This window comes from Pelobates fuscus, chromosome 12 (assembly GCF_036172605.1).
Source record: "Pelobates fuscus isolate aPelFus1 chromosome 12, aPelFus1.pri, whole genome shotgun sequence".
Taxonomy (NCBI): domain Eukaryota; kingdom Metazoa; phylum Chordata; class Amphibia; order Anura; family Pelobatidae; genus Pelobates; species Pelobates fuscus.
Window position 1 is genome coordinate 9,503,461 of NC_086328.1, and position 22,934 is coordinate 9,526,394.

Consider the following 22,934-nt stretch of genomic DNA (forward strand, 5'->3'; position numbering starts at 1 on the left):
CATTCAAATGTTGACTGTTTTGTGCGAAGCCGAGGAAAATAATTTACCAAACATAGTGCATGCCAGCGATGGCTGTCCTTGGACCCATGGTTGTTTTTTGTCGGAACTACATTTCCCACGATGCATAGGAATGATAGCCATCACTGAGCATGTCTGACATTGTTGTGGAATGCTCAGAGGCCTCTGAATCTGCCCTGCATAACATTATCTATTCTCCTTGTAACGTTTCCAAGACATACTCAGTTTATAGGATGGAGTTATAGATATTCAAATAAAATCAAGAGATCCCCTCGGTAAGGTGGATTTAAATCTTCTGAAATGTTTATTTACATGCCCTTCGCAGGATTCCCTTCATGTAATAATATAAATGTTCTCTTCCTGTTCCTTGATTTAATATATATTGGAATAAATATGAATATGGCCACAGCTTAATCATTTCATCCATTAGTAGTGGTAGGAGTTTCATGTACGGCCCGGAGTCCAGGAATTGGTGCACGGATACCTAGCTACAGGAGTCAGGAGCTGGTAAGTTTACTTTGTGGACATCATTTAGAATAACTGGGTTTCACTGCTTCAAAGGACAGAACTTTTCTGAAATGGAAATCCCGGGCTCCTGTGTTAAGGGGTCACTATAGGCACCCAGACCACTTCAGTTTATTGAAGTGGTCTGGGTGCATTGTCCCTGTGCCCCTAGTTCTGCAATGTAGAACATTGCCGCTTTGAGTAGTAGCACAGAGTCTAGAGCTCGGCTGCCCAATAGGTAGATCCCCAGATGTGATAGAACAACTCCCATGATGATTTGCATACCTTTAGAATGACAAAGCACCAGGGGGTGGTAGTTTTACCACATCAGGGTATCTACTTATTGGGCAGCCCTACTACCAGACAGCCACAAAAGGGGCTTCTGGAATTTTACCAGACTGGATCGCCTAACTGATTCAGGACATCCTTATGCAAAATCCCCATAGGAATGTATTGTTAATGTTTTCCTATGGAGAGGTCCTAATGCACGCGAGGCGCTCACCGCGAATGCGCATTAGGGCCCTTCGCCAGATGACTGTAAAGAAGGCAGAACGGTGACCCAGCTAGCTACAGAAAGTAACCATGATGTGTAATCTGTCAGTATATGACAAAGGTCTGAAACACGGTAAGTTTTTTGGCTCACGTGTATTGCTGTTCCTCTATGCTCATCTTCCGTAATGAATGCGGCAGCGAGGCTCATCTTCCTGTCCTCCCGCACCTCCCATGCCTCACCCTTCTGTCAGTCCCTAGATTGGCTTCCTATAAAATATAGAGCTCAATTTAGAATTCTGGTTCTTGCTTTCAAATCTCTACATAATGCTGCTCCCACCTATCTATCCTCCCTTATACACAAGTATGTCCCGTCTAGGCCCTTACGATCTGCTGAAGACTTAGGTCTATCTTCTGTCCGTACTCCCACCTCTGATGCTCGCCTTCAAGATTTCTCGAGGGCTGCACCGTTCCTGTGGAACTCGCTTCCCTCCTCCGTTAGATGCTCACCCAGTCTCCACTACTACAAAAAATCGTTCAAAACCCACTTCTTCATAAAAGCGTATCAATTAAACTGTTAATAACTCCCAACTGATTCCTCTTCTGAAACTGTCACTAGTCTAATACTATCCTTACCTTTTGTGTCATTTTACCCCACTCCCTCTTGCATGTAAACTCACTGAGCAGGGCCCTCAATCTCTCTGTTACTGTGTCAATATACCCCACTCCCTCTTGCATGTAAGCTCATTGAGCAGGGCCCTCAATCCCTCTGTTACTGTGTCACAATACCCCACTCCCTCTAGCATGTAAACTCACTGAGCAGGACCCTCAATCCCTCTGTTACTGTGTCACTATACCCCACTCCCTCTAGCATGTAAACTCACTGAGCAGGGCCCTCAATCCCTCTGTTACTGTGTCACTATACCCCACTCCCTCTAACATGTAAACTCATTGAGCAGGCCCTCAACCCCTCTGTTACTGTGTCACTATACCCCACTCCCTCTAACATGTAAGCTCACTTAGCAGGCCCTCAATACCTCTGTTACTGTCACTATACCCCACTCCCTCTAACATGTAAGCTCATTGAGCAGGGCCTCAATCCCTCTGTTACTGTGTCACTATACCCCACTCCCTCTAACATGTAAGCTCATTGAGCAGGGTATCAACCCCTCTGTTACTGTCACTATACCCCACTCCCTCCAACATGTAAACTCACTGAGCAGGGCCCTCAATCCCTCTGTTACTGTGTCACTATACCCCACTACCTCTAACATGTAAGCTCACTGAGCAGGCCCTCAATACCTCTGTTACTGTCACTATACCCCACTCCCTCTAACATGTAAGCTCATTGAGCAGGGCCTCAATCCCTCTGTTACTGTGTCACTATACCCCACTCCCTCTAACATGTAAGCTCATTGAGCAGGGTCTCAACCCCTCTCTTACTGTGTCACTATACCCCACTCCCTCTAACATGTAAACTCACTGAGCAGGGCCCTCTGTTACTGTGTCACTATACCCCACTCCCTCTAACATGTAAACTCACTGAGCAGGCCCTCAATCCCTCTGTTACTGTGTCACTATACCCCACTCCCTCTAACATGTAAACTCACTGAGCAGGGCCCTCAATCCCTCTGTTACTGTATCACTATACCCCACTACCTCTAACATGTAAGCTCACTGAGCAGGGCCCTCAATCCCACCGTTACTGTCACTATACCCCTCCCTCTAACATGTAAACTCACTGAGCAGGCCCTCAATCCCTCTGTTACTGTCACTATACCCCACTCCCTCTAGCATGTAAGCTCATTGAGCAGGGCCCTCAACCCCTCTGTTCCTGTGTGTCCAACTTGTCTGGTTACAACTACATGTCTGTTCGTCCACCCATTGTAAAGCGCTGCGGAATTTGACAGCGCTATATAAATATCATAATAATAATAATAATATGCTTATTCTACGGCCTGGCTTTATTTTGCTAATATTGGAAAGTGCGGGTGAGATTGGTTCAAGGTTAAATAAATCCATATGCTATGCGGCACCAGTTTTGCTATAGTTAAACAGCCCGGGATAGTTCGAATTCTTATAGCTGTGCTGCACTCGTCTCCAGGAATTAAATTGGGGTATTCCATAAATTATAAATTCTAGCAAATGAAAATGCCAAAATTTAGACTAAAAATGTAGCTGATCTGGACAAAAAAAAACAGAGCTCATAAATAGTGATGTCCTGAACAGTTCACCGGCGAACATAGCGTGTTCGGTCCGCCCCCTATTCGTCATCATTGAGTAAACTTTGACCCTGTACCTCACAGTCAGCAGACACATTCCAGCCAATCAGCAGCAGACCCTCCCTCCCAGCTCCATGACGAATAGGGGGCGGACCGAACATCGCGCGTTCGCTGGCGAACGGTTCCCGGCGAACTGTTCGGGACATCACTACTCATAAATGTAATTTGGTAAAATCTAGAGTTTTGAGAGTATGTATTGCCTGTACTTGAATTGTTTTACTTCTTTTTAAATTACACATTCCTCCAGTGAAGATAAAGCCATGCCTATTGCTAGAAATTAAATCAAATTAATGACTGGGTTTAAATGTTGCTCTGCACAGAAACTACAATTTGCCATCAGAGGTTTAGAAAATAAACTATGCAATGGACTGCAGTTTTTCACACCTCTCTGACAATACTGCAGGTCAAGTAATGGCCAGCAGGGGGAGCCTGAGACTGCTGTAATAATATAATTGCATAGGGAAAGTAAGTAACTTGGTTGCTTGGTAACTGAACAGAAAAACAAACAGCTTAAAACACTGGTCTTAGGACTGTTTGAATGTTCCAGGGTTGGCACTGCAAATATCACATAAACACAAACAAATATATACAATAAATAAATACACACACATGTATTGGTGGGTAACATTAACCAATAAAGTGCCGGATATCTGTGTAATTGGGGATACCATACCCACCCTATTTTCTAGGACGCATATAATATATACAAATTGATGGGCAATATACAAAGAGTGCTGCCCTGCAATATATAGAAATCAAATGCTGCTGTTAGCAAATCGGGTAATTTAATCCCAAATCCTGCAGCATAGACGTTATCTGTAATACAGGGCAGCACTTTCATGTGCTGCCAATTAACATGATGAAATTATGTGGGTAACGGAAAGCATGGTGGATGTGGCAATGTATGTCAGACATTGTGGGTCTTTGCAGCATTCACTGTCAGGTTGCTGCACAGTGTGTGACAATGAGTTCATGATCATATTGACCTTGTGTGTGGGGACAGCAGGACGGAACCGTATCCTGGATTTAATTTTAGGCTTAAAGGACCACTATAGGCACCCAGACCACTTCAGCTCAATGAAGTGGTCTGGGTGCCAGGTCCATCTAGGGTTAACCCTGCCTGCTGTAAACATAGCTGTTTCAGAGAAACTGCTATGTTTACACTGAGGGTTTATCCAGCCTCTAGTGGCTATCTCATTGACAGCTGCTAGAGGCGCTCCCACGCTTCTCACTGTGATTTTCACAGTGAGAAAACACCAGCGTCCATAGGAGAGCATGGCACTATAGTGGTCCTTTAAGACTGCAATGGGGGCTGTAAACGGTCTGGGTGTAACAGCATTATGGGGGATGTAGTCCACAACATCTGGAGTGCCGAAGGTTGCCTATCCCTGATCTACCTCCTTTCTCTCACACTTTACTGAAAGCTTTGTAGGTCAAACTTCATGGTTGCTTTACAGTATCTTGGAAGGTGGGAGGGTATTTAAACACGATGATGATATTACATTGATTGTTTGCAGACTGCCTGTACAGTGCAGATACTCGCATTGGGTATTTTAAATATTACACTCTGCAGGTTAGGAAGCTGCAATTTATTTCCAAAATTCTTCTACGCTGCATCTTTGACAATTCTTATGCCTCTACTCTTGGTACAGAGATTGTATATCACAAAAAATGGTATTCCGGCTTCTATGTAGTTTTTCAGACCCTGACAAAAATGCATCACTGCGTCCTATGCTCCAAGTAATAAAGAGAGGGTGGAAGTCAAAGGATTAACTCATTCATTCACAAATCCCTTATTGTTGCAGTGTTCCTGATGTGTGTTTGTTTATGAAGTCATTATATTTCACCTATAATAATGCTTTTCCACCTTTACAACGTTGATTTCTCTAGAACACAGTGAGCGGATCCTAAATCCACCGTGCTCCAAGAATCGGCCATTGAGCCTGTCTTATAGAATGTAACTTTAACCCCTTAAGGACCAAACTTCTGGAATAAAAGGGAATCATGACGTGTCAGACACGTCATGTGTCCTTAAGGGGTTAATAGTTACATAATTATCCCCCATAATGGTGTGTGTGATAAATGGCATGAAGTAGCAAACTGTAAGCAACTATTATTGCGGCCTACTGGAGGGCAGTGCATCCATTTAGAGCCCTGGGTATGTGCTACTTACAACTTGTATGGCTATATATAGAGTTTTGGCATTTCTTTCTCCACCCCAGTACTCATTGCCCTAGTTGCAGCTGGCACACCCTAACCCATAATAATTGGCTCTGTATATACCTGGGTTTACCCACTAAACTGTGAATTTTGGGAAACTGCGAAGGGAAATACACCATTTATCCCAAAACAGCTAAATTGTTAAAACTCCTAAAATTTGCATTCCGTATGTCAATGTCCTGTCCAGTTTGTTGAATAAACCAATCTTGTGTGCGTCCCTAGTTTAAGGAAGGTGATTTACACCAGCTCTTATATTACATTATGAAATGGGATTTTCCTGCTATGTTTTATTGCTCTATTGTTTTTATACGCATGTGACATGTGACTGCTGGGGGCAGCCATCTTCCTTTTATAGTAGATTTGTTTCTGATAAAGCAATACATATAGACGTTGTATGTCTCCCAGGCCATACAGTCTGCTCTCAGGGTTACAGAGAAATGTCAGGACAATTCCCCAAATACATATAATTTTCAGTTTGGCGGTTTTGGTTACTTTGGACTAAATTTAGCAATTTAGATTTGGATATTATTTGCTCCATTTCGTTATTTAGACAAGAACCCAGTATATGCTTGTAAGAGGTGCGGATTCAGGGCAGCCCTCCCTCCCCCCCCCCCCCCCCCCCCGAAAGTACCCAAAACTCTGCACAGGTGTAAAATGTCATTGTCACAACCAGAGCAGCGAGAGTGTGCCTTCTGGCCCCGCAAACACTTAACACTCATTGGGGAGAGAAAGGGGGACATGGTGCAGGTGTCATGGCTGTCCCAAGACTGTAGAGGAAACCTAAAACCTGCAGATATGTTTGGCTGCAATAGGGGTGGGACCTAGAGATAGGGTTAATTAACACGATGTTATACAAAGTCCCCCCACCATCCCAGTGAATACAAAATACTCTGCTAGCCTTTGTGCAAACACACAACGCTTTGCAGATAGGTGATGCTCTGCAGTTCCCACCCATTTGATGCTCTGCAGGTTTCATTCATGTAATCTGCAGCTCCCAATTATTTCTGTGATGCTCTGCAGGTCCCACCCATTTGATGCTCTGCATGTCCTATTCCTGTGATGCTCTGCAGCTCCCACCCATTTAATGCTCTACAGGCCCCATGCCTGTGATGCTCTGCAGGTCCCACCCATGTGATGCTCTGCAGGCCCCATGCCTGTGATGCTCTGCAGGTCCCATGCCTGCGATGCTCTGCAGGCCCCACCCATGTTATGCTCTGCAGGCCCCATTCCTTTGATGCTTTGCAGCTCCCACCCATGTGATGCTCTGCAGGCCCCATGCCTGTGATGCTCTGTAGGTCCTGTGATGCTCTGCAGGTCCCACCCATGTGATGCTCCGCAGGCCCCATTCCTGTGATGCTCTGCAGGTTATATAACTGTGATGCTCTGCAGGTCCCATTCATGTGATGCTTTGCAGCTCCAACCCATGTGATGCTCTGCAGGCCCCATGCCTGTGATGCTCTGCAGGTCCCACCCATGTGATGCTCTGCAGGCCCCATGCCTGTGATGCTCTGCAGGTCTATTCCTGTGATGCTCTGCAGGTCCTATTCCTGTGATGCTCTGCAGCTCTCACCCATGTGATGCTCTGCAGGTTATATTCCTGTGATGCTCTGCAGCTCCCACGCATGTGAGGCTCTGCAGGTCCTATTCCTGCGATGCTCTGCAGCTCCCCTCCCCCTGTCTCTGGGTACCCAGGGGTCGCGCATGCGCAGTGGCCGCAGTATCCAGGCTCAGATCGCAGCCGGAGTGTGAGCATCTCCCCGGCCATGGCATCCCCCGGCGACCAGAGCGGGGTGGGCGGGCACCTGCTGGAGGTGGGCGGGGCCTCGCTCACCTGGAACACCTGCAGCACCTGTCCCAGGTCCGGCCCCGGCAATGCGCTGACTCCGGACACCCCCAGCCTCCCAGTCTCCCCCAGCCCGCTCCCCCAGGTACAGGTCACCCTGCCAGCCGGGAACATGGGGGGCAAGCGCTTCAACAAACTGCTGTCCCATGTCAGGAGACTGCCCCACAAATACCACCTGCTGGGGGGCAGCGAGCTCAAGGCAGAGGTAAGTGAAGACCCTGAGGGCATGGGCAGTGGGCACTAGGAGGGTAGGGTGGGATACAGGTTCATAGAAGGGGCACTAGACATGGGACTGAGAGCACAGAAGGGGCACTAGACATGGGACTGAGAGCACAGAAGGGGCGCTAGACATGGCACTGGTAGCACAGAGTTGGCACTGGGGGCATACAAAGGGGCACTAGACATGGCATTGTGGGCATAGAAGGGGCACTAGACATGGCATTGTGGGCATAGAAGGGGCACTAGACATGGCACAGAGCATAGAAGGGGCACTAGACATGGGACTGAGAGCACAGAAGGGGCGCTAGACATGGCACTGGTAGCACAGAGTTGGCACTGGGGGCATATAAAGGGGCACTAGACATGGCATTGTGGGCATAGAAGGGGCACTAGACGTGGCACTGGTAGCACAGGGATGACAATGGGGGCATAGAAGGGGCACTAGACATGGAACAGAAGGGGTACTATATGGCACTAAGGGTGTAGAATGGGGCACTGACTGTTAGGTAAATGGTGGAAGCTGCTTAGGTTTGAAACAAGTATGGCACTATGCAGTATACTGAAGTCTGCATCGGTGGCATTGGGCAGTATGCTGAGGAGGTAGTTGTGGTAGGGGCAATGTTGTGCTGGTTTTGAAACACTATGTAATACTGGGTATATGTGCTAGTATTGTTAATTCTGGCTGTGTAAAGTAGACCGCTTACTTTGATCAAATTTCATCTAATACGGGTCCCTAGTAAAGTACCCTGTGTTGTGGTATTTGTGTCCATATACCCTGTGTTGTGGTATTTGTGTCCATATACCCTGTGTTGTGGTATTTGTGTCCATATACCCTGTGTTGTGGTATTTGTGTCCATATACCCTGTGTTGTGGTATTTGTGTCCATATACCCTGTGTTGTGGTATTTGTGTCCATATACCCTGTGTTGTGGTATTTGTGTCCATATACCCTGTGTTGTGGTATTTGTGTCCATATACCCTGTGTTGTGGTATTTGTGTCCATATACCCTGTGTTTTGGTATTTGTGTCCATATACCCGGTGTTTTGGTATTTGTGTCCATATACCCGGTGTTGTGGTATTTGTGTCCATATACCCGGTGTTGTGGTATTTGTGTCCCTATACCCCGTGTTGTGCATATACTCAGTGTTGTGCTATGTGTGTCCATGTACCCCGTTTTGTGGTATTTGTGTGTGTGTGTGTGTGTGTATGTATATATATATATATATATATATATATATATATATATATACACACACCCCGTGTTGTGGTATTTGTGTCCATATACCCTGTGTGGTGTTATTTGTGTCCATATACCCTGTGTGGTGGTATTTGTGTCCATATACCCTGTGTGGTGGTATTTGTGTCCATATACCCTGTGTGGTGGTATTTGTGTCCATATACCCTGTGTTGTGGTATTTGTGTCCATATACCCTGTGTGGTGGTATTTGTGTCCATATACCCTGTGTTGTGGTATTTGTGTCCATATACCCTGTGTTGTGGTATTTGTGTCCCTATACCATGTGTTGTGGTATTTGTGTCCATATACCCTGTGTTGTGGTATTTGTGTCCCTATACCATGTGTTGTGGTATTTGTGTCCCTATACCATGTGTTGTGGTATTTGTGTCCCTATACCCTGTGTTGTGCATATACGTGTCCCTATACCCTGTGTTGTGCATGTACCCCGTGTTGTGGTATTTGTGTGTGTGTGTGTGTGTATGTGTGTATATATATATATATATATATACACACCCACCCCGTGTTGTGGTATTTGTGTGTGTGTGTGTATATAATATACCCTGTGTTGTGGTATGTGTGTGTGTGTGTGTGTGTGTGTATGTATATATATATATTATACACCCCGTGTTGTGGTATGTGTGTGTGTGTGTGTGTGTGTATATATATATATATACACACACACACCGTCTTGTGGTATTTGTGTGTGTGTGTGTGTGTGTATATAATATACCCTGTGTTGTGGTATGTGTGTCCATATACCCCGTGTTAGGGCACCTGGTATTCAGAGAGCCATGCAGGTTTCTATATCGGGGAGGGTAACAGGGTTATTTACCAATGAATTCACAGGTTCCCACATTATTATTAGCTGCTGACATAGCATTTTATGATTGGGTAATGTTTGGGAAAGGTTTTGTTTGATTTGATATATCACTGCTGTGGACTACATTTCCCCTAATCCGCTGCTCCTGGATAAACAGTCTGACGGTTAACCCACCCCAATGAATGTCTTAAATATATGTTCTAATTGCAGCAGTATCATTGTGTCCTTTGTATAATTCTATGCACTTACCTGTCCAGTTACTAGAGTTAAACAATCAGAAACAAAGCTTTGTTTCTAATTGCTTAGAATGCTCCAGGTTCAGTAGAATTACCAGGCTTAGTGTTGTTAAAGACTTTGCTACATGTATATAAGAAAGGCAGGTGTTTATATTCTGTTTTAACGCTACCGCTATATCCTTCCTTCCAAACACATTGACTCAGACTTTCCCTGAAGGGTTTGCATTAAATAAAGCCTTAGGATCAGAGACGTAACTAGAAACCACCTTGGGTCTCTGAGTGTTAGGTGGTGGGATCATCACCTTAACCTAGGAGTCCTTTTTTGTGTTCACATTCTGTACTTAAGTGGAGTGTTGGGAAATCCACTAACGGTGTTCTAGCTGCTGATAGAAATTAATTTCCATCGGGTGGCACTAACAGCATGGGCCACCCGAAGGACCCCTTCAACGCGGCCCCTGCGTTCTACGGTTCTACATCACATGGCGGCGGGCACCGTGGGGTGCAGGGGTCCCCTGGAGTGGCGGGCCCGATCCTGTGACAGCACCACTGCTTAGAATGCATAACAAAACATTGTTATTTAATATCTGCGCTTAATTCTTTACAATATATTTTAGTTTCATAAAATGTAAATGTATAGGCCAAGTTCCTTTTTAGTAGTCAAAATATTTCGGTGGGATTATTTGACCACACATGCAGCCTGGATGTGGCTTTTAATTATGGACATGTGAAGCTGCTCAGCCCACTCCCATCACACACAGTCCATTTACACACCTTTTCATTCCTCTCTCTACCTCTTTGTTGCCAGCCCTGTGAGGGAGATGTAACGGTCAGCTCCAGAAACCCGCGTAATAACCATGCCACCTATAGTAACTGGGCTCCTGTTAGTGGATTGGGAGGTCGGTACATGATGTAACTATGAGGGATAAAACATAACTTGATATAAATGCTGTAGGTTGGTGCATATTGTGAGGTCAGCTTTAGGGACATTTTTCCAAGCTGTAACATGGTGTATGTATGTGTAAACAAGCACTGGAATTCCTCAAGTTAACAATAGCTTTCCGGAATACGCTGTTCAGAGATTCTAGAGTCTTTAAATCTCCCACAGCAGAGATGGGTACCAGCTTCACCATGGCAACTAAGACATTTTGGAATCCAGCAATTCCACATCAAGGAACTTGAGAGGTTCACTGAGTGCATCATTGAACTAAAGGGGACAAACCCACCCCTAATATTACTTATCGTGGGGGGCGGGGCCGGGCCGCCGAGCTGAGCGGTCGCAGGACGGCTCGGCTCCTGCACGGAAAGGCAAATAAAGATCATAAATCGTGATTTTGATGGGAAGCACCGCCTAAAACCTACAGCCCATGCAGTGACCGGGCTGCCCGAGCTGGGGAGAGGCTGGCTCCCGAAGTTTCAGTCCCTCAGAGGAGAGGGCCCGCGGCAACAGATGGGACCTCACCTGGCGGTGAGTGGTGCGGACGGCCGCCGCACCACTATCCTGCCCGACGGAGCCCGACACACTAGCACCATCGGCGGACCCGGTCCTGATCCCCCCCCCTCTGGACCGGGGGGGTGATCCCGGTCCAAGCTATGGGGCCACGCTCTGAGGCACCGTCACACCATCAAGCAGACCAGTACACCAAGATTAAGATGGCGGTGGCCACGTGCACAGGACCTGCAATACAAAACCTGAGTCGGACTGCAGCTACCACCTAGCCCAGACGCACAGGGCGTTAAGCGGTATATATTCACAACTGGCAGCTGCCTTCTGCCCACCACACTGCCACATGCTAGAGGAGACCGTCGGACACTCTGCCCGCAACACACACCTCCCAGGGTACGCAGAAACCACCTAAGATGGCGGCTTGCCAAATCCTCAAGCGGCAGGCAGCATGGCGGAGATCTCGCCAGACAGCAACCCCTGCTGAGGCAACCTACACTGTGGAGACACTCGGATTGTCCTGGGAATCTATGATCCGATCCCGCTAGAGCACTGATGGACTTGGCTGCATCACCTGGCGGCGCCCAGCCTGGAAATCGTGAGTCAACCCCACAGGGGAAAAGAACCGTTCGCCAGGCGCCAGGCACACGCCAGGCAGCTCATGACCAGACAGCCAAGTCTCACACACCACCAAGCCGCTGTTTAGTCAGCCTGACAACATCGGGCAGGGGCCACACAAACCACTGCTGGTCCCCTAATGCACAATCCAATTTGAATATATTTCATAATCTCGAACTCTCGGGACCTTATATGATCCTATCCACAGGAATGACCCGGCGGATATCCTAGCTCATCTTGCAAAAATCGCTTTTATATTTTTGATTTAATGCTATATATGCTAATTTAACCCTTGTGAAATGTGCCTGCATAGCGGAATTGTAGGTCCGGATTAAGCTTAAGTAACATATATCTAGCTTGTGATGAATATCTACTGTAAAGCAAGGTAGAACCGTGTTAATACACATCTAATTAAGTGTCCTGTCAATCTTATAGGCAGATTACTGTCTACCTACATGCTACCTAATACAGGCCTATTCTACTTTTATTATTTCTCTCACACTTACTTAGCCTAGCTAAGGGTAATTTTTACTTATCAAACCTTGCAACCAGTGGTTACCCCCTTTTTGCCTGTGCTTAATTGGCCAGCCGTGTTTAAAACTCTAACGCATCTACGCTGCCCACTCAGCGCACAAAATCCTGCCACTATCCCAATGCTTATGTGTAACCGTGAAACTGCTTATCCCAGCTGACGTGGCACTGACAGAGATCTATAGTAATGTTTACTCGACTCTAATTACTTCTATATATGTTAGAATCATAGCACGCTTAATGTCTTCAGCTGGATGACCCCACTGTGACCGAACACAATAGACCAACAACAATAGCTTGTACTCAATACGTGTAAAATGCAAAAATGTTCCTAACCTGTTGTACCTAAAATAACGTGAATCTTACTAAACCTAACTTTAAGCGTTGACGAATCATCTACTAACCAAACAAAAAACTGTGCAGATTTAACAATGCTACTTCACTGTATCATCCTGTACCAAATATTGTCTGTTTATGCTGTTGTGGCATACCTGAGCAGCTTGTATCTTTCGTTTGCACTACAAAAATAAAGAATAAAAAAAAAAAAAAAAAAATATTACTTATCGTATCCCTCTGTGCGTCCAGTTAGCAGACCGCATCCTACCAGCATAAAAGCAGTGGGTTTTGCTTGTGGGACTGCCAAACTCCATCCATCTATCTGGTTCTACTGTTACAGTAGTGCGGTACCTTGAATTTAGAGGCCAAGGTTTCATGATGACAAAGTAAGGGATTGTAGTCTTACAGGACACTAGCTTATACTCTTATCTGATTTAAATTATCTAAAGCACAGAACAATGCGGACATCTCTGGCCCCTGTATCGCTAGTAGCATAAAATAAATGCATCCTGCAGCCTTCAAACCACTTTGTGAAAAATTTGTATTTTTAGCCCAGTGCCACTTGTCACGGTGGCTGTGCCATTCTTATGCACGGATATCAAAGGACAGTCCCTGCTGATTATATGAGAGACAGGGATGATCTCTGGTTGAATTGCCAAGTCAGGCCACTCTCTCTGCCTGGGATCACACAGTCCTTGAGTTGCCGTGGATTAGACGGGAGACGCTGTGTTAGTGCCGTTTAGGTGTTTATTTTCTGCAGACGTTCAGATAATACTTGGCGGACGAGTTATTCTGACTCATTGTGAACATCTGCTGAGCGCGCGATGTGCTAATGAAATGCCTCCATTCCAACACGATCACCTGTCACATGTATACATACACATATATGTGGTAGGAAATCTGACGTGGTTCTCTCGTGTTTCAAAGGGACATTAAAACTAATTACAGCTTGTTAACAATACTATTTATTTCTATCACAAGTAAATAGAGCAGTGATGGTCGCCGTTTGTGAACTATATTTCCCATGATGCCCAGCCGGCCTAGAGCATGAGATATCCTTTATATACATCGTTATGTGTTCTGTTTAGTTTTATGTTGTTGCTGAACTTCAAATCAACAAAGGTTGGCAAAGCATCATGGGAGCTGCTGTAGTTCTGCACAAGTTGGAGAGCTAATTTAAAGCCATACCTGAACTAAAAGCTTACAGGTTTTGTCAGACGAGTGAGCACCAGCAGTGCACCGTTGTGCATGATCACATGCAATGCATTTTGGGTGTTTGCACATTCCACCACTCACTGGAAGAGAAAAGTGAAAACTTTAAACAGGACTTAAATGTACCTCACGCATTGTGTAGATCCAGTCTTGTGATTCGTTCGTGAGTGAGTGAATTACTAGCGAAGTCACTGTATCTCATGTCAATCCATATTTATGTGTTGATGTGTGGGTATGGTATGGGCTCTTAAAGGAACACAAATGTAAAAAAATATGTTCTTAACAATTTGCGGATAACTGCACCCCTTTTGTGTTTACAAAAATGAACTTGGTGACCCTGTTTATAGTTTTGTTTTTCCTCTTCTTTCAGTTTTCCTTTTTAAATGCCCTTGGTATCTCAATGATTACACTCTGGCATCGCCTCTTCCCTTTATTTATATTTCTCTTGTGAAACTTCGCTAAAGCTGCGCCCATTGCCAAAAATCACGCTTCTTGTTAAAAAGTACTCACGTAATGGTTTCCAGGAGGCTTAGTCCAATTGCGGACTTTCTCTGAACTATATCTCCCAGAATGATGACATGGTTTACCGCAAAATGGGAAACACTGTGGGTTGGAATGGAGGGTGGAAAGGTTAAGCTAATGGCGCAAATATATATTTTTTTTTAAAAAAAAAATTTTTTTGGGGGGGGGAAGAAATTCTATGGGGTTTGCTGAAAAGGAGAAATTTACTTAATTTGAAACTTAATTTGAGTTTGTGTGTGTCCCCCCTCCCCACACCCACATTTTAAAAACCGTTTAAACCGTTGCAGTGTCCGCAGATAAATGAGTGAAAGTTGTTGTCCGGTGACTCCCTTATCTTAAAATCTAATCCTCTGGCATGGTTGTAGACTTGCTATAAGAATGCCAGTATTAGGTGACTGTAGTAAATCTGAAAGCTTCTGTTACCCCATGAGATTAACCCCTTTGAACATAATTGGTAAGATGCTGTGCTGGCACTGAAAGGGTTATAGAGGGGAATAACGGCATTGTTTCACTGTGGTTTTCGCAATGATATTGCCGTGGGTACACGGCGGAATAAAGTGTGGATTGATGATAATATTAAAAGGCTGTTTATTGCCCGACTGAATGGGTCCTGTTGGAACAGAGCTGGTTAAGTCCTCTTACGCCCTCTCTAATGCCCATCTAAGGGGATACCAAGCCTGGTGCATGTGAACAGCCAGTGTGCCTGGCTTTAACCAAATATAAAGCCTAAATCTCTGAGATTAAATGAAAAGTTAAAATCAGCAGAGAAAATAAAATAGACAATTTCTCGTACTGAAAATGGAAACAGATTGAAGGGTCGGGGCAGGCTTGCTGTCCAAGGGGTGAGGGGGATGAGCAGGTTGCGTGTGCAGCGGTTAAATGGTTGCAGCAGGCTGTTTGTCTGGGGGTTAAAGGGTCAGGGCAGGCTTGCTGTCCGAGCATTGAGGGGTCGAGCAGGCTGTGTGTCTGGAGGTTTAACCCCTTAAGGACACGTGACATGTCATGATTCCCTTTTATTCCAGAAGTTTGATCCTTAAGGGGTTAAAGGGTTGCAGAAAACTGGCTGGTCATATAGAAGGATCCCCCCTTTTCTTTTATTGCACACATTATTATATATGGCACTACACTGTCTATTTCAAGGTACTGACTTACAGCACACATTGAGTAATTGATACTACTCTTGCTCCATGTATGTTATGTCTGTTTCCGTGTACCTGTCTATCATTGGCACTGACATTGCAGACCCAAAAACGACAAAATTATGAAGATCTGCCTTTTAGCTGCTGCGGAACCACCAGCAGTATTTTGTTTTTTGTACCTTCAAGTGATTTACAGGCCTTGCTTCATGTAATCTGTGAATAATCAATGGATAAACGTATAGCAAACGGTGATGGTCTGTGCTGCTAAAAGTGCCAATTTCTATCTAAATCGGCACTTTTTGTAAAATGGGAGAAAAAAGAGAAAACACTGTTCACACATAAAGTACTTCTGCAAGCCAAAATGCTTTAGAGGTCCAGAATGGCATTTTAAGTATTTAAAACTGTCCTCTGTGCAGCTCATGTGTCCTACAAATAAGGCTCACTCTACACCCCTGGGCATACTAAACATGATATACATAGCAGCCCACAGGTCTTTAGCTCAAAACTGGACAAAACCAGAGAAACCCCACACCGACCTGATCAAAACAAAGTTTAGGAATAACTACTTGATGGACAAACTGACAGCACAGGTACGGAACACAATGACCACCTTCCAAAAAGTTTGGGTTCTATGGGAACAGTTCAAAGAGTAGCGACCACCTGACGTAAAAAGACGAGGGGGGGAGTAGAGCCCTCTCAAAACCCGATAAAGAGCAATTACACGTATGGTAAAGGAACGACTGCGACTAATGGTTACACAGGGCGCTGCTCAGATTTCTTAAGCAGCACCGGCTCGAGGGACTCATAGCACGCCCGATCTGGGACGCAGTTAGCCACCTGACCATTACCATCGCCCTCTAGAGGCCCCCACAGGCCTAGGGACATGGAGACGGGTGGAGGAGACAGGGACGGACTCTTGCCCCGACACCACACGCAATGGTCCATGCAGACGGCAACAAACAACACAGACAATGCTTCACTCAATGGTACCTAACCTTTTCTCAAGTTCTCGTTTGTGGTTCTATTTTTTATTCTGTATATTATATAATAATGTTGAAATAGTGACAGATTATGCACGTTAGTCATGCATCCAAAGTCTAACTGAGCATATTGATTATATCGGCTCCTGCGCAAGCCACACGGTGCTTGACTGTTTTCCGTCTTATCTCATATGTCACGACAAAAATAAAGAATAAAAAAAAAATGAACAGTCCTCCGTCCTTCCCCCTTCCAGTATGGACTAGGAAGCTATATTGTCATTCTTCATACTTTGTTGTATGTTGTTTGATGGGCATCAAGAGATACTTTGTCTCCAGTTAAGGAAACTGACATTTCAGACCCATGAGGTCTGCTTTATGTAGACCCCTTATTGTATGAGAACAGCTTAGAGCATCCCCATGGGCCACAGATCATATGACGTGGTCAATGCTGGCTAAACAGCGTGGCAATTCACATGATGGTCTTCCTAGGAACTAACCGGGCCAAACTATTATGTAAGCACAATAAGGGTTACATAACAGTGGTTATTACGTGGAATGCCAGGGGCTTTGTGAATGGCAACAAGACTGTAATTCACTTAAGTCCCGAGAGCTTAAGAGCAGATGAGCAGAAACCGAGCCTCTTGCCTCTTCCATTGTATGGACTTTAGAGATACATTTACCCCCTCCGCCTCTTCACTATTGCATGAAGACTCCTGCCAAACTCTCTCTTTGTATGAAATCACTTGGGATATGATTCACTTACCTTTAATTACCCCGGCCTGAATAGGATCAGTTGATCGAGTTGATGCCAAAAGACTTTGTACAACTTGACTTGAATTGTTCTGGTCATTCATTCGGCAGTGAACGATTGAAACGTAAAGGTGTGTCTCTTGCACTGTTGGTACCTCAAATCTTTCATTAGTGCTCAGAATGTATTTGCTAGGAATATTTAAAAAAATATTTATCTTATATTGATTGTGAAAGTCTGGTGGTGAAAATTATTTCACTTTTACTCCTCTAATGAAAGTCAGCAAGTTTGTAACAGAAAAGCTCATTGTGCTGGTGAACCTGACAAAAAGTTTGCCTGTCACAGACACCAGTAGATTTAAATCAGTGCTATCATTTGTGGGGTATTTGCATTTTTTGCAATCACACCATCCAAATGACGTGTCTGCTGTCGCATCAGTGTAATATTGATATATACGCATAATAATAATAATTTGACATTTTTCACAAGGACGTCGATAAGGATTTTTGTTTCTAATAATAATTCCGTGTTCTAGTTATTTATCTATTTCCAATGTAAACTCATATAATATAAATAACCAGGATGGAGAGACTACATTTCTTGCTGGATCTATAAACCACCAACTTACACCAATATGAAAGTAGGCCAGGCCTGCCACGATTTGCTGGACACATCACTTCTACATACTGGTGGACAGCACATGAAAAGCGTTGTCTGCAGGAAGTAAATCAATTCATTAAAAGGACACTCCACTGACCAAACCCAAACAAAATAAAAATCACTTTTTAGTAGATATAGCCCAAGTTGAAACATTTAAGTATGCATTTTATTCCATTGGGGGTTTATCTAAAAAACGCTTGTTAAAGCTGCAGGTCTCTTGTCTGCAGCCTTTGCAAGCCCTCCTCTTCTAACCACGCCCAGACTTCCTGTGACTGTCCAATCAGACTTCCCAATGCAGCTCAATGAGAAGTCTTTGCAAGGCAGGTGCTCTGGGCAATTGCTGCCTCTTGAGTTTAGCTCCACTGAGCTAACCAAACCAGTAGTATAAGGAGTTATCTGATTGACAGCCAAGGGGTTATAAATTAACCTTAAATTATAAAAGTGCCAATTTCTTTAGAAATCTGAACTTTTTGTAATATTTTTTTTTATGGACAAGTTTATGTGCCCTATGCTGACAGTAAAACATGGATCTGGCAGACCTATGTGAGAGACAGCAAGGTCTCCTGTACTAGGAAAATATATATACGGTCTTGTTCAATCGTAGCAAAATGACCATCATAGACTTACCAGGTTGTAAAAATAATAAATCTAATCCAGGTCCAATTCCAGGAGCACTAATGAATTAATTAAAGAACTGTCTGACACTTCACATAACAGAACTGGGTCGTGGAACATTGTCTATCCAGCTTCCGTACCCACTCTAGATCTGCAGATCCAGGGGAACACGGACCAGCTCAGGGGATCTGAGTAAAACAGACATGTCCTCTCAGGTCATTCAGTAATATCACCTCTAGTAGTACTTTCAATATATTCCCGAGTAGTGAGAACCAAACATTACACCCCAAATGTTTTGGAACTACATGTCCCATGATGCTGTGGAACATTTTATGAGCCATGGTTGTGAGAGGTATACTGTTGGCATTATCGCAATCCCTAGGAAACAAGGAAAAATAAATGATTAATGGCAGTTTAAGGTCCTCTGCTGTTTATAAACTGATAGTAGAGAAACAGAGGCTCTTAATACGACCCTACTGAACTTGATTTGTGCTTTGTACATATCACCCAAAGACTGCGTTGCGTGGAGAAGAAAAACTATTGTGTTCTCTCTGGCTCTTTGTGAGTGTAAATTGCATTATTTCCAGTGTGGTTTAGATAATGATACAGATGAATCACATTGCTGTAATCTCATAGAGCCAGCTCTCCGATTCCCACCCAGCCCATGACACCGTGTTTGCTAATTTTATGACGGCTCAGGTCTGTTTATTTGATATTGCTAATTTAGGGAGGATTCTCAACAGCTGTAATGTGGTATTTATTAAATTTACGTTTGTCTCCTTGGTTAAGTAGCCGGGGTAAAATTTTCCACGTTAAACTAAAGGTATGTAAGACAAATGTCTGTGTACCTTGTGGGCCGGGAACAATAGACTTTACTTTCATGTACCCTACACAATGATTAACTTGCCGTGTAATTTTGCATTACACATTGCATTCCAGAGGTAACACTGGATATAAATGGTTGGAGCAGTGCTATCTGTGCGTTCCCTCATCCAAAATAAGGTGTCTCCCTCGTGTATCTTTACGGTCCACTACCGCGGTGATGGTGGCTGGTTTTGAGTCCTCGTGCCACAATTTCAGAATTTAAATTACCCAGTCCCCATGTAATGCAGAGGTACACAATTTTTGCAGTGTAACCTGTATTTGGTCAATTCAGACATAATTCCTGTAATATACCCGTCCCCTGGTAAGCTAATATATTTAGTGATATTTAATTGACAGAAGGTCATGCTTGAATAAAAATGTAGCAATATATACTGCAGGTGTCCATTGTCAGAGACCACTATGTGTTCAGAGATCTTTGTCCTTCTAGAAATCTATGGAAATCGTGTTTAAGCCAGCTGGCTAAGTCCCCTTTACTTCAAATACTGAGAAGACTTTGAAGTGACCACAAGAAAAAAAAAAAAAAACATCCTCACTTAGGAACCTCATGTCAGTTACAGCAAGCAGACAAACAATGCTTTGTCACAGTAACAATCTGTTACTGTTCATCTTTCAAAGCATGCAAATAATCATCTTCTAATGGAAAGTCAATCAAGTTGCTATCATTCCTCTCCTAATTAACAAATCAGGCATGAGCCGCTCACCATGCTTTCACGTAAATCTGCTACCTTGGAAAAGTGTAAAGAATTAGGGCCGTTGGCGCTAATATTTAGGTGGGGGGATAAAGAGAGGAACCTGGAATGGTTACATTGAGACAAGCCTTCCTCACTTCAAGCAGAATGAGAATGATACCTTCACATTGCGCGTTCCAGGTTTTAACCATTTATTACATTTAACCACTTAGCTACAAGTATAGAGTATAAATATTTTTATTGTCATGTATTTTGCAGAATTAAAATAATTCCAAAACGTCTCACACACCCTCATTGTTTTTTTAGGAATGATTACCAGCCTGTAGAGAAAGAAAGTTCTCTGCCAGAAGTCACTAGTTACTGATTTAATGACTGTATGTTTGCTGACCCCCTGCTTCCAAATAGTACAGGAAGTTTCAATGGGTCGTATCATTCCTACGGTGGGGGTGAGGGAGGGGTGAATGGACATTCCAGATATTGATAAAGATTGCCAAAGCAGTTTCAAATACCTTTTATTTTAGAAATACAAAATTGCATTTCAAGCGTCATAGTTCCAGACTAGTTTTTAACACCCCCCTTCCTTGTTTTCAGTAAGAAAACTGAAGAAAAACCTTGGAGGTCTGGGTGACTTTAGTGATGATTTAACTGTATTTGCTGTAGGCATAATTTTCAAATGCAGACATGACCTTTTTTTACATCCTGTTGCTGTTATTAGTAAGCCGTACTGCTAGTAATGCCTTCTGGGTCCTTATAAACACCTATCAGTAAGGTAGTCAACATTTTTTATTATCTTCTTTTTTGTCACACCTACTTTATGTGGAAAAAATTGCATTTTTGCTTTTATACAAAAATTTCAGACACCGTGTAAAATATATTTCTCAAAAAAAAATGTTTTTATATTTTTTTCAATCAAAAAGTGCTTGGAACTAGAATTTAAAAGTGGTTAATGGGTGTCACGCCATATATATATATCAGCGTGAAAGTACTTTTTCCGGATCTCTTCTGTAATGTTTATTTTTATATTTACTTTTTACTGAAGATAGCAAGTGACAGGTGGCCATAGTAATAAAGCAAAATATGACGTTTCTGTATGGAGAAAGTGTCTCTAAGGAGGATTGATGGTCACTAGTCCATGATCAGCACATTCGTCCAACAACTAGAATTGGTCGTTGATGGGTTCTTGTCATGGTTGTCAACTTGTTATATTTACCTGGCTTCCAACATTATCATACTAAATCCTTGCGGCAAACTGGCCCATCCCACCCCTGTGCAGGTATACATGCGGTGCCTACCAACTCTGTTTATGTGAAATGTTTGTTTTATTTCTTAATAACAATAAATAACATTAATCTTCCCCTCCCTTCTTTTTACCTTTGGTCAGGGAAGGGGGATATTGAAAACCCTGGTGGGCCGGTGAAATGTAGTGACTCACCGCTCCGGCAATTGCAGTTCACTTTTCTCGTGAACCCCAACATTGGAGTATTGCCATGGTAACCTGCGGCAACACTCCTTACTGCCGGAGCTCACAGAAGGAATACTCTGCGCCCGGTGGAGACCAGACTGGGTCCTCTTCTTTTATTACCTCTCCCGCTGAGACTCGGTGCACTTGGTTAGTGAGGGAGATGACCATTTGGCAGTGATGCCCCTTTAAATGCAATCTTGTGTCACAGGCTATTTTCAGATTATCTTTTTCTCCTGTATACATCTATAGAAAGCTTCCAATAAAACATGGGTTAAAAGTGGCGTCAAAGCAAACGTTCCTACACAAACGGCTCTTTGTATTAGTCTGAGCCAGACTGGAAGATGGCAGGATCACCGATTTGCTTCACCAACTATTCAATTTAAGGGGAATTAGACAGATTTTATTCTAAAAATCCCCAGCTATATTATCAGAAAAAATTATAATCCCTTGCTATGACATTGTAGGACTAAATTTCACTATATTGGAAAGACTTGGACGTGGCTCTAACAGAGGACATATATCTATATCTTTTATTTTTGATTTTTGATTTTTTTGAAGATAAAGTCCAGTAAACTCCAACTCTCCTTTACACTAAAAGATTGATGTCCGTGCCTCTCCATTGATTGTATAACATGCAGAATAAATGGAATATGGCACCTAATCCATATATTTCTAGTGCTCACCGTAACCATGTTAACCAATGTGATATCGCAGGTAACAATCCAGTCATAGACTCCTGAATAGAATTCTATTTTGGAGGAGAGATAATTATGAATTGGTTTATTTGGGCTTCTTTAATTTAATTAACATTGAAGTCAATATTTGGTAGTTAAATAAATACTAGGTATACAGTGTTATTTACTGAAGTGAGAATTCAGGTTTAAAGGATCACTAAAGTCACCCGGACCACTTCATTTCAATGATCTCTCAATGAAGTTCTGTTGTGGTTAACCCTGCATGGTAAAATATTGCAGTTTTTTTTTTTTAAGAAAACGAGGTTAAATCCTCTAGTAGCTGTCTTTCTGACAAACATTAGAGGTGTTTCCGATCATACCATGTGGAATCTCATAACAAAGTACTGAGTTCAGTGACTTCCTATAAGAAGCATTTGGATGGGTATGTGGCGCTCGCCGCACATCGGGTTCCAAAGCGCACGTCGATGTATTGGCCATCAGCTTGAGAGCTGGATGATGTCACAGCAGGTGGAGAGACTGGTAGCGTTTTTTTT

The 22,934-nt window shown here is 43.6% G+C and overlaps 1 protein-coding gene across 2 annotated transcripts in view; it reads left to right on the forward strand.

The window, feature by feature from the left end:
* Positions 1–7,217: 7,217 nt before the first annotated feature.
* Positions 7,218–22,934, forward strand: part of ATP2C2 (ATPase secretory pathway Ca2+ transporting 2) — an 83,516-nt gene continuing 67,799 nt past the window's right edge. For both annotated transcript variants that reach the window (XM_063437382.1, XM_063437383.1), the window contains exon 1: positions 7,218–7,561. In XM_063437382.1, the coding sequence (XP_063293452.1) occupies positions 7,277–7,561 (285 nt within the window). In that variant the 5' untranslated portion in view covers positions 7,218–7,276. The remainder of the gene's footprint in view (positions 7,562–22,934) is intronic.